Consider the following 18,434-nt stretch of genomic DNA (forward strand, 5'->3'; position numbering starts at 1 on the left):
TCGCTCAACGTCTGGACATGCCATTCAGATCTTTAATCACCCTGTCATGGCCTTAGCCTCTGCACCAGGCACAAAAGCCACAACTAGATGGGACATTCTGGAATGGTGATGTGACCAGAGAGAGGGGTTCCAGAGCCATTCCAGAGTGGCAAGTCTGTTCTAGATGAGTTTTAATGACCTAATAAAGGGCTGGAGTCTGAACCAAGGCAGGATTCCATTCCAAAGCTGGAGTCTCAGTTGCTAATCACTCCCAGAGCCGTGGTATAGAACTCCCTCCCTTTCTGGTGGATGTGATGTTTCCCTTGCCGACCCTTCGTTTGTTCTGCCTCATTAGGAAGTAAACAGCCACGTTTCATGTAATCGATACATTTGGGTGATTTATGGCAAATATTTTTGGATGGCCTTTATAGAACCTCTTCTGCAGGAACAGTAGGGTGGGGACAGTAGAATAATACAGAGATCTTCACTTTGACAATAAAAGCATGAAACACAGAATAAATATAAATTTTCTATGTAATGATGCATTAAGTTAGCTATGGCTAAATTAAATGGAAGCAGGAATAGATAAAAATGTACTGAAATAAAAAAAATGAAAAATTATGGAAGACCAATGCCAAAAAGTGACCTTTTCAGGTTTGACGCAAATGATGTATAAGTTTTGCTTAACAAAAGACTCACTCACTCACCATGACAATGCCACCTGACTGTTCAGCAGTGCACATACTCATAATGGGAGCCATTCCAATTGTGGTACCCTGGAAGTACACCCCACTAGAGAGACAGAGAGAGAGAGAGAGAGAGAGAGAGAGAGAGAGAGAGAGAGAGAGAGAGAGAGAGAGAGAGAGAGAGAGAGAGAGAGAGAGAGAGAGAGAGAGATACAGACATTCATATTCACAAAATGATCCAATATGCACATCTACAGTCCAAACAAGGCCAGATGCACCACAAATGATGCGAGTCATCTGGGCTTGCTGATTCTGTTCTCATCATAGCAGGAAAATACTGCCACTGGCACAGAACATTGAGAGGCTCCACTTGGATGTGGGTCTGCCACTCATTTTCATACAGCTCCTCCAGTTCTGGTTCCAGTTCCACTTACTGATGATCACCCTACTGATGATCACCCACACCTGACACTCATTCATGGACTCATTAGGCTTGTATATATACAACTTTGCTCATTCACTTGTGCAAATTTTATTTATGTAATTAATTAACAAAAAGAAAAAGCACGCTGTCTACCTTTTACATGTTTTTCTCAGTTGTTGTACCCATTTTTGTCCCTGTGCCTGCTTTTTTGTTTATGGGCCTATGTTTGATGTCTCTCTCTGGTTTTGGCTGGTCATCTGTAGCCACTGCCTTGTTAGTTGCATTTTAAGTGTTTTTGGGTGCAGTGCTTGATCAGTACCAAACCTAAAAATGTTACTTAATATCTTTTGTCGTGCATCAGTTTAAATAGCAACAATAACTATTTAGTAATTTAGTTATATTGCTGAAAATGATTACTGCCATATATCTCATCTGTATGTCCGGTGTATGTCCGGAGTTTCCTAACCTGATGAGCTGTGCATTATCATGTGGTTTCTGTGGTAACAGCTTGAGTTTCCTCCAGTCCAGGAATTCGTGCAGTGTGGTGAAGGGATCCTGGGTAATGATGCATTTGTCTGAATCGCTCCACACCTCCAAGCCCACCAGTGCCACACGGATGTTTAGTGCTCTGTAGAACTGAATTGCACGTGAAGCTTGATATTAACAAAAACTCAAGCATTTGTTACTCTTGCCACAAACATCAGTGGTTAACGTTCCACCTAGTATAAAAATACACCAATCTATGGAGGATTGAATAGTTTAGCTTTTAAGCATTAACCAAACACTTTCACATTGTTAAAGGATAGTCATAATAGGCTTCATCATTGCTGTTTTTTGCCATGTCTTTGTTCAGTTTTATGGATACATGAGGCATGTTTCCATTATCAACCCAAAACCAATGCTATACATCAGGTTTCTGCAGTTCCAGTCCTGGATGCCCTACATGGCACTGCGCATCTTGGTGTTTTCCCTGAATGGAGGAGCTTGCTGAATAGCTGATGGGTCAGATCAGGTGTGATCAAAAGGAAAAAGCACTAAACTACTTAGTAGTGTGGTGATGCAGCAGTGATTGCACACCACCACCGTAGAAGAATATTAGCCATGTTTACCTTGTCCACGTAGTTGGCAATCTCGGCCAGCCTCTGTTTCACTTTCTCCACGTCTTTGCCCTGTTTCTGATACTGAAAACCAAAAGCGGACAGAAACCTGCATGTTTCACGCTACTCAAATTGGCCTCAACACTGAGGTTTGTAGATGTCACATGAGGCAAGCGATTTTCCATCTAAGCTCCAATTCAGTACAGATGTTCAGACTCTTTCCCATGTTTTGGCAAGAGAGAACAAGTCTGGCTTGATGGTTGGGCCGATGGCCCAGTGAACATAAAAGAGTTGCACAGAATCAAAGCATGGAAAAGCTGTTCTGTAGGATTGTTCTGATTCTGTATGATCTGTATTATTATGGGCTTGAGCATTAAGGCTTGGGACTCTAATCAGAAGCTGAGTGTACCACAAAAACATCACTAACAATCGATGTTCTGAAAAATATGTGGACTATTATTGTTACTACTATTATCATTCATGATTTTATGTTCTTGCTAAAGAAATAATGACTATGGAGGATTGTCACAGCTGGACATTCAAAGAACCAAACAGCTCCAGTTTATTCCCTGATAGTGGTAGGCTTTAAGAACAAAGACTCAAAGTAGAAAACCTCTTAAAAGCAGACATGCACCTAAACATTTGCCAACATGGATTAATAGGTTGAACTAATCATTCAGAGCACCACAGAGCTTCAGCTGGAACACATTTGGAAGGAAGCCTTTTCAAATACTGCATTTAAAAGCACAAAGTTACTTAGGGTCAGTTTTAAATGGACAAATTGGGTCAGGGTCAAGTGTCTGCAGCTGGAGGTCTTCTTTTCCTGTCTGAATCCAGAATAATGACCCTGAAGTGCTACTTAAACAATCTTTCAGCCGACTGACCAACATCTGCAGTGTGGGCCATGTGAATAAGTTGTCATTAACTGACCAACGTCTGCTACCCAAGTGCCTTCCCCTTAGATCCTAATGAGAGTTCAGTGCACATGACCCCAAGCACTGGGATAATGACCTTGTGGCAACGGCACTTCTGTGTTCTCACATCTTCAGTAAAGAAGAGGCTGGTACAGGGCATGGCTTTGTTTTTAACCTGACAAAGGCATGACATGATTTACTTTTGACTGATAGGGAGAGGCATATGAAGAATATTTTTGGTGACATACCTCACGGTTGTCTGCAACGATAATCAGCTCTACATATTTAGTGTTGCTCTGGGCATGTCTCTTGTGCTGCAGAAAGATAGAAATGAAGGAGAGTAATGGGTGATAGAAAGAAACAGGAGAAAGAGAATGAGCGAGAGAGAGAGAGAGAGAGAGAGAGAGAGAGAGAGAGAGAGAGAGAGAGGTGGAAAAAGTATAAGGGGAATTAATAAGAATACATATTAGAAAACTGCTGCATGCACTCTTCCAGTGCCTTGAATGGACTTAATATAGCACACAACCACAACCCAAAAGAGTTTTTCACTGGATATTTCAATCCCAGCTTTCATACTGAATTGGTTTTTCACTGGGATTGTTCTTCATATCCTTGCATGGATGACACATGATGGCCATCACCTTTGTCGTACATCGCAATCATTTTACAAGAACACTTGATTCAAGAGGACTAAATGAGAATGTTAAATTCATAATGAAATAATATGTAACGCTCTAGGAAATGGTATGTAAGTGCACATCATTTACGAAGGCAGTTTATTTGACATATTTAATAAAATGCCCATTTAGTGCATGTCAAGTTAAAGCAAGAGAACATGTCAGGTTTGTGTTAATTCCTAATACTTCACATTACGGGCAGACTCGGCAGAGTGCAGATATTAGCCCATGATTAATGAGGTCACTCCAAGTTCAGAAAGAATTCTGAATTATTATTTTTCAAATAATCCCATGCTCTCTGCCCTGCCCATTCTCTGGGAACTGAGCTTCTGTGTTCTGATTCTGTATCTAGAGCACAGCTGTCTTTTGGACTGTCTATGTGTAGAGCTATAAAGGCCTCACAACACAAAGGTAAGACACTTTTATTTTAAAAAAGCAAATAAAAAAAAAAAAGATATTGATCAGCAGTGTAACTAGTCACAGTAGACCCAAGTTTGTGTTTTCCCAGTTTTAACATACATTTAACTACTCCATGTGTCCTGGAGCTGATTCAGGTGTGTGGGAACAGTTACAAGTATCAGGAAAAGTTACAAGTTACAAGGATCAGGAGTTACATTACAAGTATCAGGATCTGTACAACACTTGGACAAAGTGCAAATAGAGCCATCTATACCCAGCATACTGTCTGTGAGATAAGGAAAAAATGGATGAGAATCATCATGAAACAGATTGTAAGAATACAGGCTGGATGCCTGGCTTTAGTGCACTTTCTATGACATTGTCCATTCTGGGCAAATGCAACCCTTACGATTTCTTTCTTGCTGAGAAACCTCTAATGTCTCCCATGGCTTTAAATAACTACCATTTCGCTTACTTTTGGTGATTGATCTCTTTAATTGGAATAAAAGCATTTGCACATCAGCAACATCCTTTGAATTAAGAGTGACTGTGATTCCTGCTCTCAGCATCCATAAATTCGACCAAAACTGTAGCTGTGGGGACTAGGGAGGCCTGCCTGGAATTCAGTGCCATTGGCTGTGTGTGTGGAGGACAGAAAAGGGGCATACACCATCCTTTATCAAGAGTAAAGCCATATTTTTGAATCTGCCGGATGCCTGAAAATTGCTGGCTCTGAAAGGACCTTCAGTACATTGTGCTCCTGACAGATAATATAATGTTAACTTTGACTCATCAGAGCAAGCTCCAGCTCCTTCTAAGAAATGTGCATTCACCCAGCACAAAGCCTGCCTCATGAAACTGACTCAGGACTTTTCTACAGCAATAGCAACCTGCCTGTTCACTGTCACGTGGGCCAGACCAGGAGCAAATTGCAGTTCAGCAAGTTGGACTCTGCTTCTTCTCACCTCTCACAAGGTCAGTGCACAATGAGTGACCATCATATTGACAAAGACATATTAAAATACTTAAAACATTAACATATTCAACATGGGCAAGTTAACAGGAGCAAAAAATCCTCTATCTGACATGCTTATCTGACATCTCATCATGAATGACTATGAATCAACTGAAACTGAATGCTAGCAAGCCAGAAATATTGCACATTGATTCCTCCCTGCACCAAGATCTGGCCATTCCCTTTGAGAACACCCTTAACAAACCATTTGAAAATGTACGAAATCTAGTTGTGCATGCAGATTTCTCTTATGTGACATCAGAATGCCACTAGTGTAAGGATTTCTTCCAGACAGACAACAAAATACTATTTTAAGTCACTCTGCTAACAGCTGTAAATGTAATGTAATGTAAATGCATCCTTGCCATTTCCAACCTGTTATTTTCTTCCATTTTCACCATTCGCTCATTAAGGACTTATGGGTTAACTGAGGTTTTAGATAATAACTGTACATACATCTCCACTCCTACCCCATGCCTATTTACACCCCTACCATACCCCACCTCCCCACCTTTCCCTCTGGGATGAAATTTTCCGCCCTCCTCCTCTCAATCTCCTTCTTGCTTGCTCTCCTCCTTTGCCACTCTTATCTCCATTTGGGGGTCACGTTCTCACCTACAGAACTGCAGCCAAAGGTTCTCAGAGTTCTCAGCCACACAGTCAGCTCCACCACATCCATTACTGGAGGTGCTGTCTGTGATCGCAACCTATGGATTGGATTGTTATTATGGATTGAATTTGTTCAGAAATGTGTCGCTCTACAATAAACTGCAGTCTTACTTACAGATACAATATTGCCATGAAATGACCTTGTATGGATAAATTAGGAGCGCATTCACATACAGCTACAACCATTATCTTAGGATAGTATAATAATAGAATATAATATAGGATAGTAAAAGGAACCATATTTATAAAAAGTACTGTGATTAAAACAGTTTGACGCTTATTAGCTGATTTTGATTGTATCTTTCTCCAGACAGACTACATTACTACAGCTGAAATAGACAGTGCTGGACTATGTAAGACCTAAGGGTGACAATAGATTTCATTGAAAATGCAAGAGTGCAGAAGGCTATTTGGTGACCTTTGCAAAAAATGTTTCCTTGGAAAGATTTAAAACTCTTTGGAAGATGTGCTCCATTTTAAAAAATAAAAGCAGTCCCTGTGTGTGATATACTGTAATGGCTTAGGTGGGAGAAGCTTCAACTACGAGGGTTTTGGCAGAACATTACTGCTTGTAGTAACACAGTTAGATATTTGCCAAAACACCATGGCATATCCTTTTGAGGATTACCTATCCCAAATCAATACAAAACTATTCTGACTTTTCCCTTTATCCCCTGATGACATTTTAATTTGATTTTTATCCTGGAAGTTGTCTCTTTCAGGCTGACAGTGCCCCCATCTACAAGACACAACCGGTCAATGAATGGTTTGATGAGGGTGGAAATGCTGTGAATCATATGATGTCCCTCACAGTCACCACATCTCAACCCAGCTGGACACCTTTGGGAGATCTTGCACTGACATCTTAGAGAGTCTTTTCTACTTCATCAAAAAACATTTTTTTGATGGCTCATTTTGCTATGACAGTTTGTTGTTTTTTGTCCTTTATCATCCATGGCTCCTTGATGTCTTTGGTGAAGTGAAAACCAACAGTTGTGTATGTGAGTAATTGAGGAAACTGTGCCACAACTGCTCTTATCACATTTCTCAGTGTTCTCAGTGGGAAACAAGAACACAGAAAGCAGGACAAGTCAGAGCTCTGTACATTCTCCAGAACCTTCCTACATTATCCAGAACCATCTTACATTATCCAAAACCCTTCGACACTATCCAAAACCCTCCGACACTATCCAAAACCCTCCGACACTATCCAAAACCCTCCGACACTATCCAAAACCCTCCGACACTATCCAAAACCCTCCGACACTATCCAAAACCCTCCGACACTATCCAGAACCCTCCGACATTATCCAGAACCCTCCGACATTATCCAGAACCCTCCGACATTATCCAGAACCCTCCGACATTATCCAGAACCCTCCGACATTATCCAGAACCCTCCGACATTATCCAGAACCCTCCGACATTATCCAGAACCCTCCGACATTATCCAGAGTCCTCTTACATTATCCAGAACACTCCTACATTATCCAGAGCCTTCTTACATTATCCAGAGACATCTTGTATTCTCACCTGGGACATCAGTTTCATCACAGAATTCAGGCCCATGATCAATTCAATGACAATCCACAATTCTGGGATGTGTTTCTTCCACCTTATTCCCCTTATTGGGAAGTGACCAGAGATGACATCACATGATGTTGATGGTTTTTGCCAAAAAGAAAAAAGAAAAAGCTACAAAAACAATTAATTAAAAATGAATTTAAAAAGTCAAATAGAATTTAAATATAAAACAAATAAAAATAATGAAATCTTAAAATGAATGAAAAAGAGGAAAGTAAAAAACACTGAAGTTCATTCAAAGAAAAAAGATAAAAAAAGAGTAAAATGAGAATTTTGAGCACTGGTCCTGGGTTTTACCATGTGCAAGTTTATTTTTGCCTTTTGCAGATATGTTCATTAGCATCTTTGATAAGTGTTTTAGATTGATTGCATTAGTGCCTAGTTTATTCACAGTAGAGGTTAGGCATTTGATTGATTTGTGTGTTTTGGAGGCAAAGTTTCATTATGAGCAAATGTGTTTGAGGCAGTGGTTTGTTTTTGCCAGACAGAGATGCATTTTGATGAACTCGGGTTTTGAAGAAATGAGATACAACTTCAGAAAACTTTGTTTCAACAGTTGTGAAATTTGTCTTGTTCACAGTGATATTCATCATGAGAAACACCAAGTTATCTAGAAATGCCAAGTTATCAAGAAATATTGTCATACTATAACCTTACATGAACACATGAAAGATGAAGCCATAGAATGGTTCTGTGTGACTGAATGCCCTAGTTAGCTTACCCTGGCACCTTGTGAGGTGAACATGGTCCCCAAACTGTCTGAGACAGGTGCAGCGTGGGATATGTAGTGCCCGTGGCCACACATGCCCTGTGTGAGATTGAGATGTTCTCCCCTGGAGATATAATGCAATGTGCTGTTGGACTCTTGTGCTGGCTCCAGGATCAACACTTTATCTTTAAATGTGATCAGCCCTCTATGAAGAGAGAGAAAAGGAGAAAGACAAGGAAAATAGAAACAAAAACTGAAATAGAGAATGACAATGAAAATATTGAGGCTATAATCAAAAAGAATGGCCTCATTCCTCAGTGACCTCACTGAAGCACAATGCTATGGTGTAAACAGTGCTGTCTAGTCCCTTCCTCTTATAGGAAGTGGTCTTTCCATTTTTCCACAAGTTAAGAAAGCTTGAAAAAGATCTGGAAACTTGGTTATTTCAACATCCCTGCCACTGTTGGTCAGCATAGCATCAATTTTGTGGATATTTTACTGAAACAACACTACTCATACAGCCCTATAACCAATGTTTAGTGGTTATGGGATATGTTTCAAGAAGATTTTCTCACACTTTAAAAGTTACACGTTGATTTAAAGTGACATACTCTACTCTTCTGCTGAGGGATAGCCAAACCTTGGGCTAGACCACATAAACGTCCCTAAAAGCCCCACTCACACCAGCACTGCCAACCAAAATCAACACTAATTTGTTTTGGCTTAAATGCCAAGAAACACAACTCCAGTCAAGGGAGCTCTGTGGATGTGTTGTGTGTGTGTGTGTGTGTGTGTGTGTGTGTGTGTGTGTGTGTGTGTTTGCTGCAGGGTTGGAAGACAGGTTGCAGCTGCAGACCAAGCCTAAATAAAGAACTTAGGCAATAAAAGGGTATCACTCCAGAGAGAGTGGAGACATTTGCTGGCTAATATGCAGGGACATTCCTATTGCTATCCAGCAAAATTTTCATAGTAATTATCCTGGCATGACCTGCTATAATGTGTGTGTGTGTTTGTGTGTATGCATATGTGTAGATATCATTTGTCCGCTTGTTTTTTTTTTTTTTTTTTTTTAATGTAACTCATGAATGCACATTGTAAAATATATATAAGCCCATTATCCCTCATTCACCATCATCAAATCAGCACATGGATTTTCCAGTGTTACATCTAGTATAGCTGTACACAGTCTTAGATAATTAATACCAGTGTAGTCAGGACTCAAAGCTCTCTTGCCTAATATGATGGGAGCAGCAGCAGGCCTCCAGCAGCTCACTGGTGTGAGCTCACAGTGCCCGGTGAGTCACAGTTCAGACTTTCATTAAACCGTGCTTCCTTCAAGTCACTCCAGTCGTGGAGCGCTCACTGAGCCCTGAGAGTGCAGTGGACCATGGGCAACATCAGAATCTGGACGGGCTGGCATGTGGGTGTGGGTGTTGGAGGCGGGGGGTTATGACAGGTGACCTCCCTGAGTGGTGTGTACTACTGTAACACACCTGAGTCCTGTGCAGGTGCTGAGGATAACGCCAGAGTGCTGGTCACCGCTCACCTCTCCATGGTAGTAGCAGTTTGTCTAAAAAACACACAAACAAGGGTTTAATATACACCCCTCAGGACGCAGACAAATGACAGGATGTGTGTGCATGTGTGTGTCGATTGTGTCCTCCTTGTTAATTTATTTTAAGATTTCTCGTTACCAAACTAAGACTGTGAACCATCAATCAAGAAGACGTTACACACTTCCACAGTCTGCTTTCAAACAGCACCTGCTGTGCTACAGAGAGAGAGAGAGAGAGAGAGAGAGAGAGAGAGAGAGAGAGAGAGAGAGAGAGAGGAGAGGAGAGAGAGAGAAAGAGAGAGAGAGGCAGGCATGCTTTTCAGGACAAAGCTGGTTTGTTTCATTCAGAAGGGAGGACTTGTCTTGTTTGGACGGAAAATATGGCTTTGAGGTTCCTATCCCCATACTGATCTTCCCAGGTCTCTTTCTCACGACTACCCAGCAGAGCACACTCACTGCCTACACTCCCCCTCTCTGTCCACAGGCTTTCAGTGGGAAATGTTAATATTTCAGAAGGTCAATGTTTAGTTTTTGGGGTTTTTTTTTTGCTGGGAGAAGTTTAAGATTTTTAGCCTTTGTTTAGAACTGGCATCTTCGAACTACACACAACAATGACAAAAAACCCCCAAAATGTGGTCTGTCTGATTTTGCTGAGTACGTCCATCCGTTGTGTGGTGTCAGGTCATTATTTCCATACTGGGGCCCAATCCCTCTCTCCCATCCCAGCGGGTCTCCTATCCTGAAGCCTGTAATCTGTCAGAACGTCACTCCGGTTGGTAGAAGCTGACATGGAGGATTGCTCCGAATTGTCATGCCCTCTGGTGGTCTATTTCCTATGCTTCCAGAGGTACAAAGGACATTCGTATCATATTAAATATGAAATACACCATGGAACAGAGAGCAGCAGGGAAGGTTCCTGATTTAGCAGTGGGCTGAGGGCATGAAACCAGGCGTACTGTATGATAAAGTGTCTGGCAATGGGGACATGGAGTTTCTGGGGGAAGAGAAAGCGGCATCCACACTCTGCACCAGGTGCTTTTAATTAGCCAACCAGAGACCTTTATTTGGTGTATGGTTCTGATCTAGAATGTGTACAGTATAGAATTACCAGATGACCAGTTCTCACTGAGCTATAGCTGTCTCAGGCAAAGGCGGTTTCCATGCTTACAGTAACAAACACAGGTTCATTCGTTTGATCACTTAGTCTCATTTATTTGGTCTGGTCTGTGCATGACTAGCAAAAGCAAATATGAAGAAAACACCTTAACCAAGCAAAGATGTAGCAATATCACCATAACTTCATCAATTCAGCAAAAACTAAGCTGATTCATATATCTGTTGACATAACAGATCATTTGATTGCTCAAAAGAATCCAGATTAATGGATCCAATATGTCCTCCTAAGTATTGCATTAGTCATCCAAGCAGCCCAGACCTGTTTAATGCAGGAGATAAGCAGGGCTGTTGCCTGTTATGACCAAATAACTTATAGCAGAAACTGTCCATGATTTACAAAGTATCCATGACATTTAAGAGATTTATTCTTAGATATGATCAAAGTGCAAAAGAGGTTCTTGATGGTACTCTGAATTCAACATTTTGCCTTAAGAACAATCTCTTAACATTCTGAAAATGTTCTCAAATGTTCAAAAGCTGGTCAAGCCCCACATGGTCCCAGCTTGAACTGGCTTATGAATGTACAGTTCAGTCTGTACACTGTTGGTCAATGACACAGTTTTTGTTATGACTCAGTACTCCTCCACACTGTATTTGAAATAACATGCTGAGTGCAGAATGTCAAACTGAATTTGAGACTAGTTCTTCCATTTTGGACAAACTGCAGAAGAATTTGAGCCTATTCCCTCCATTTCATAGAACCCTGAGGAACTTTTTAAGGAACTTGATCCTTGGCCTGCTGACTACTGATGTGCATTGTCACATCAATAGCTCATCAATAGAGGTGGTTTTAGATACTTCATTTAGATGTGGCTGTTGTCATCCTGCAACCAGAGATCAAGAGTGTCAGTACCAAAAAAGCAAGCCTTCACCAGGTGGAAAGCTCAAAATAAATCACCCAGTGTCTGACACACAGTTAAGAAGCAAGAATGAACTTGGCACCAAGAAAAATCACAGCAGCAGATGACTGAAGGACGTCCCTCAATGCAACAGGTATGGGGATGGTGCAACCCAGGATGTATCCAGCACAAAGAGAAAGAAGTGTCAAAGTCTACCATAAGGAGAAGAATAAACCAGAATCACCTGTCTTAAGAATGGAAAACTCTGTAAAGATCTGAAACCAAGTTTTGAACAGATGAGAGTAAGGTTAAGTGGGTCGAGACTGACTAAGCGAGAAACAGTGGAGGAAAGGGACCAGTCAGAACTACTGATGCAATGACACACAATAATCAATAGTCATCAATCTACTGGCCAGCACAAGTCCACTGATTTACGGGCCTGTGAAATGGCTGGGATTTCAGTGAGGTTCATCCAGTATGTATGTGTATATATATATATATATATATATATATATATATATAAAACTAACTTCAAATTTAAATTGACATTCTACTCTTTAACCTCAGTCTTTTATTTCAAATCCAGTGTGAAGACGTTCAGAGCTGATCGTGCTAATACGTGAGATGTCTAACCTTCCAGGGGAACGGCTCACTTGTCTTTAATTATGATGGCAGTAGCTGGATACATTTTTAAAATAGATTTTTAAAACATGTACTTTTAAAAAGCTTATCTGCTCAGATCCAAGCAAATGCTTCAGGGCTCCCTGACACGTTCTTCACCTTACAGCAAGACAATGCTCCAAAACTGAAGCACCCAAAGAGTTCCCAAAACCCCAGTGAACATGCTTTTCATGTTCTGAAGACTGAAAAGAGCCACTGAAACAAGCAGTGAGTAACAAGACTGAAGTACAGGAACCACTAGTGCCTACCCAGCAAATACTCTAGTATTAAGTGAACTTCCAGTGCTTACTGGTGCCCAACTAGGCATACAGAAACAGTGCAGATAGCAATTCACCACCACCATACTATGAGGGGTGTCTATGGCTTACAATGTTTGCAGTCATTGACTGCAAGAAATGCAAAACACGACAGTTTTATCTGATTATGTTTGATTAACGTCCCCTCGAATGTGGGGCTATGTATAAGAATGGATGTAATTTCTTTATCATCCAATGTAAATATGCTTGATTTAGATCTAAACATGTTTGAATTAACACTGACATTCTGCTGTTTAACCAAATAGTCACTCTTTCAATTTATCTTCAGTGCAAAAACAACAAAATGTGTGTCCAGCTATTTATGTTTGTGACTGTGTGTGCATGCTCATAAGTGAACGTATGAGGCTATGTTTATGAAAAATGATATCCTGGCTGTGTCTTCAATTTTCTTGTGATAATTTTGTTTACTTTTCATTCACTTTACCTAATCGTCACAGGGATCAGGACGAGGACCTGCGGAAGTCAGGATAACGTGAGCTGCGTCCATTGCCTTCCCTCAAAACACAGGCACACCTCACCATGCTGGAGTGAAGCGTGCTGTCAGCACACCCTGTCTCTGAGGAGCGCGGGATGGAACAGCGAAATGAACACAAGCACCCTCTCGAATCTCTCTCCCATCTTGTGAAATGCCATGGCAAATATTTCGCTGACCTCGAGCAGACCTCGCAGGACAGACAGAGACATGCTCAGTCTCTCTCTCTCTCTCTCTCTCTCTCTCACTCTTTCAATCATTCCTCCCAACAGTTCAAGTCTAGGCTAGTCGTTGAGAGTGCTTGCACAGGGGACAAGTAGCAGCCGTTGCCCCTGGTGATTTGATTAATTAAATGATGAAAAAGGTGAGAGTAACAACAGTCCACAGTTTATGTCCAAACTGACACTTCATTCCTACACCCTGTCCTGGGATCAAAGTCTGAGAAACTACAAAAAGAGAAAGAGAAAAAGAGGAAGCGAGAGAGTGTGTGAGAAAGAGGGAAAGATGGGCATCAGAAGCATTAAACGCAGCAGGGAGAGAGGTATATAAAATTAAAAAGATGATTAATACATTTCTTACTGCCCTTCACCTCGGAACCATGACCAAACCATCACAGATGCTGGCAACATTCAAATGTCAAAACTTTAGGATAAGATTTCAGAGAAAGAAAGCATAAGGTTGTACTTTTGTTGAGCGGTGAGGATACTCAGCACAGTGTGGTGGAGCAGTAATCTTACTGTGGCTTTAGGTGAAGTGTTGACAACACGCCTTCCCTCCAGGTAGTGTGTCTCTGTGTACTGACTGGCAAACAGCGCCCTGAAAGCGTGCACGAACACACACATACACACAGTTAGAAACATGCACAATATACAGTATATAGAGCACTTCACAAAACAATATAAGCAACTAATCAAGATGAGTGTTGTACGACAGGCTGTGCAAGTGTCTGTGTATGTGTGTATGCTGATGTTTGGAGCCTGAATGATCATGTCCATTTGCAAATGATCTATGTTTACAGAACACCTCCTGATGTGTGTTTCACTGATGTTAACGCTTAGAGATCCTTTGTCAGTGTGGCAATCTCCTCATTGACAGGGGTCAAAAAAATTGGGGGGGGAGAGCAGGTTCCTGCACTTTTATGAAACACTGTAGTGTGGCAGTAAGGCAGTTATGTGTACCCGTATGTAAGTAGTGGATGGCCTGTGTCAAGGCGTGTTTCGGGTTAGTGAGACCCTAGGGGATGTACAGGTTTAGCAGTGTGCTAGGGTACTCAGGATTTGAGATGGGTAATAAATGACTGTAATGCAATGATTTAAATGATGCAATGATAAGAGGCCTGTACTGGCTACAGAGATCTCTCTCTCTCTCTCTCTCTCTCTCTCTCTCTCTCTCTCAGCTGAGAAAGAAGCTCTTCATTAAGTCCAGGCATTGTGAGGGGTGGACATAAATCATGTGCCCTGTCCTCTTTAACATGTGCTTCTCTGCAGCTGTGTCTTGTTAGCAACAAATAGACCCCAAAAAGACAACAAATGAATAAAAATGAAAACCTCCATGAGAAATGCTGAGACAGGCAAAAAATACTGACCTGACTCCCATTGTCAGGGCTTGTCATCTACTCATGTTTGGAGAAAAGCTGAGTCAAGGGACCCAACCACCATGTGGTAAGATGGTAGGATCAACAGCATTAAATCTTACAGTCCTCATACTGAGCTCAGCTGAGCTCCATGCGGCAAAAAAAAACAAAAAACACAAACAAAAAAAACCCCAAAACAAACAAAAAATTCCCCAAACTTGGCCCCAGACAAAACCCTGAGAAGCTTATACACATCTGCCATAATTGTATATCCTTTTAGTCATCTGGGTTCTACATCGAACTGTCTCTGAGCTAGCATTTTGACTTTGGCATTAAACAAACACATACTTTCATTATATCACTATGGTAACTTACAGTTTCAGAGTCATATCATCCTAGTTACCAGCGAAAATGTCACCAGCTGAAAACATACTTGGTTGTCATGGAGATGTAGTTTAAATTAAGTGTGTGGCAGTCACAGCAAAAAAAAGTACTCATTAATGCCAATCACTGATGGGGCGGAATACCATATTCGAAAGGTAGAGGGGTCACACAACACTTCTGTTCTGTTTCATATATCATGTAGTCTGTAAGATCTAGCACCTCCTAAATATAGAGTTTATTAAAATATGGCATGTTGTCTTGTAGGGGTGTGAAATGATGCACAATAATCTGAACTTGAACCTCATTAGGTCTGCATGAAGATGTTCTATACATGATGTGAATATTAAGCAAGCCAAACTTATAGCAGCAAAATTCGAACAGAAAACATGCATTGCACCGATGGAAGGTACTGAGTGCAGTAACCCGTCTTCCCATCACAGCTGTCTTTATTCTCGGAGAGAGAAGTAGCCCTCGTCAGTCCCAGCTCCAGACGTGGAAAGTGATTTTCTGTACATTACAGCTTTTATCCTGTTTGGCTCTGCTCTTGTATTCATGATTCCAGACATCTTAAGAGAGCTCTTAAGCAGGCCTAGAGCCAGGGACATCGAACATAAAAACTTTACCAGAATGCGGTAAAGAGACTAAGAGTGGAAACTGTGACCTCCTGAACAATGCTAACCCTGCAGACTGATGAATCAACACAGAAGAGGCTTCTGGTAACCCCACATCCACACGTCCAAATGGAAAGCAAGACTTTTTATGTGGAGCATTAAAAATGAGAAGTGCACCGAGACTGTTCTGTGGTCTCACTCGTCAATGATGAAATCCAACTGATCTCTGGAAACTGCAGGAGACTTAGTCTGTGACACGAGGTCTTAGTGTTTTTCAATAACAGAAATCCAAAGGTGATCCAGAAGATATAATTCATTTTTATGGAAATGGATTCCAAATACAATTAGCCTTGACTCATTCAGCAGTAGCCCAGATGACGCATTGTACTAAGAACGTGATCCACAGTGAAGAGACGTCAAACCCCAAAGAAACTCTTTTGATAAGGTGTCACAGGACACAGCTGGACACACTGCAGACAGAGGCTAAAATTTGGGGTCAGTCATCTGGTCCTTACGGTTTATTCAGCGATCGTCCTGACAAGCTGAAGTTATTAAAGGAACGCGTGAAGAATGAAAAAAGGTCCCACATACTGAGATCATTAAACTGTTGGAACTGTAAGCAGAACTCCCAGAGAGACAGCAGGATCAGTTCTTTCACGTGTCCCTCCACAAGTCAAGCACATTACGAATGTTGCCTTAAGCAGACATAGTACAGTCTTGCTTTAACAATATCAGTAGTTGTCTGGTGATTATTGTGTTTGTTTGATGTATTCTTGGCCAATGCAATTCTTCTGTTAACTTAGACAAGCTGTCTATGAAATGGATCTATAAAATGGATCCTGTTAATAGCATTTGATAAGCTTTAATCTTTACCTGGGAATTTTTTGTACAAAATTCTCTGTTAATGATGGCCTGAAACAAACATCACTGATAGTATATCTTCATTACCATAGTGAAAAGGGTAGCTTAATCAATAATCATTGATCTTCTTTCTGTCTTAGCAGCACATACAACTCAGCTCATTAAGGCCACATAATAACCTGATATGGGAATTTAGTTTAGATTCATGTGATAAATATGATGAAGGGGTGACTGTCATCAGGCAGACACTACAATATTTTATGAGCTCTTTACTTTGCATTTATGCATTATGCATAAGCAAAACTGCACAGCAGAAGCAAACCATAAAAGACGTTTGAAAGAACATAGAAGAGTGAAAGAAAATCTCTCCTTTTCACCATGTATGAAAGCAGACTCTAAGGACAAAGGATATAATCAAATCATCATTGGAGAGGTGAAAGAACGTACGCTAAAAGTAATTAAAAACCCAAACCAAAACCAAAAAAAAACCCAGTCTCTGGACCAGGGCAGTGTGGTGTATGGTCTGCACAATTCTAAATGTTGAATTGTCCATTTCTCTTCACACCAACGCCAAGGAAGACAGAATGAACATGGCAAACAATCTAACTAGTCTTAGCAGGTTCTGATTTTATTTTTCATTTTTGCTTCCAGCAGTGAGCCAAGTAAGGAGCCAGTCACTGCTCAATCAGAAAGGTCCAAACACTGCTGGGGCAGAAAAACAGCAGGAATGAATGAACGGATGTAGGCAAGAGGAGCTATAGCAGTTCATGCGATTTTTCCTGTCTTGGCATATAGTGGCAGGTATGTGAGTGGAAAAAAACAGTGAGCTGCCTTCTTGATCACAAAGTGAAGACCTCTTGAGGTCTTTTTCATGAGGAGAAATCTGTTCAGTGTTCATCTTCAAGTCATCTACAGTGTATTGCTTGTGTTTCTCTATGCTTCTAAATATCTGCTTGTTTTCGATTGTCTAGTCAATAATTGAGAGCTGGATTGGCCATTCTGAATCTCTATTACAGACCACCCATTACCATTACCATGGTGACTGTCTCCTTGGAGATTGATGCCTGAGGGTCAGGCAGGTTCCAAAAAAATCAATACAGTTCCTTCAGTGGTAATGTGCAAGTGATGAACGACACTGGCAAAGCACACACACAGCACCAATTACAGGGTGCAGGTGATTGATATCTGGGAAACAACAGCAAGATAACTAAAATTAGGGGATACATGAGATACAGTTAACTGAAGTGAAGTGACAGATGGTTGAAAGATGAAGTGGCTTCTACAGTTAAAGATCACCAGTTCTTACTATTATATTTATATAACACTGGTTTAAAACTTGACAATGGCAATATTGAATTTGTTTTTGTTTTTTTAATGGATGTAAGAACAGACATGAATGAATAAGATTTTAAGAATTTATGTTGGAATGGAATTTCCTCCTTTTAAAATGATCTTAGTCATAGCATTTATATGATCTCAGGTATTTATATGTTTGATTTCACGTAAATATTTTGTGAGACCAGGTGCACTTGGTGGATAAAGTTATGTAACTCACAAATGTCAGATATATGAAGTCTCAGTGGTCATCATTCAAACGCCTTGTCTAAATACAAGCCTAACTGAAGTCTCACTGAAAGCAACATGAGTTCTGAATTACCTTGAGACAGAGCAAACCTGCAAGCAAGCACACTATTAAAGGCAGCTCTCCATACAAGGGCAGTCTGAAAAGCAAACCCTGTAACAGGGGGAAACTGGCTGATTTATTTGACATGTTTATATAATCCTTGGAGGACATGTCACGGAGTTGATTTG

The 18,434-nt window shown here is 40.9% G+C and overlaps 1 protein-coding gene across 1 annotated transcript in view; it reads right to left on the minus strand.

The window, feature by feature from the left end:
• The window catches only part of adam12a (ADAM metallopeptidase domain 12a), a 73,021-nt gene that overhangs the window by 24,462 nt on the left and 30,125 nt on the right, over positions 1 to 18,434 (minus strand). Inside the window, exons 4-10 of the mRNA XM_035533227.2 lie at positions 13,931 to 14,009; positions 9,647 to 9,723; positions 8,166 to 8,358; positions 3,349 to 3,414; positions 2,199 to 2,270; positions 1,556 to 1,725; positions 687 to 771 (exon numbers count right to left, since the gene is read on the minus strand). Coding sequence (XP_035389120.2) covers positions 687 to 771; positions 1,556 to 1,725; positions 2,199 to 2,270; positions 3,349 to 3,414; positions 8,166 to 8,358; positions 9,647 to 9,723; positions 13,931 to 14,009 — 742 coding nt within the window. The remainder of the gene's footprint in view (positions 1 to 686; positions 772 to 1,555; positions 1,726 to 2,198; positions 2,271 to 3,348; positions 3,415 to 8,165; positions 8,359 to 9,646; positions 9,724 to 13,930; positions 14,010 to 18,434) is intronic.

This window comes from Electrophorus electricus, chromosome 15 (assembly GCF_041902795.1).
Source record: "Electrophorus electricus isolate QZ-2024a chromosome 15, ASM4190279v1, whole genome shotgun sequence".
Classification (NCBI taxonomy): Eukaryota; Metazoa; Chordata; class Actinopteri; order Gymnotiformes; family Gymnotidae; genus Electrophorus; species Electrophorus electricus.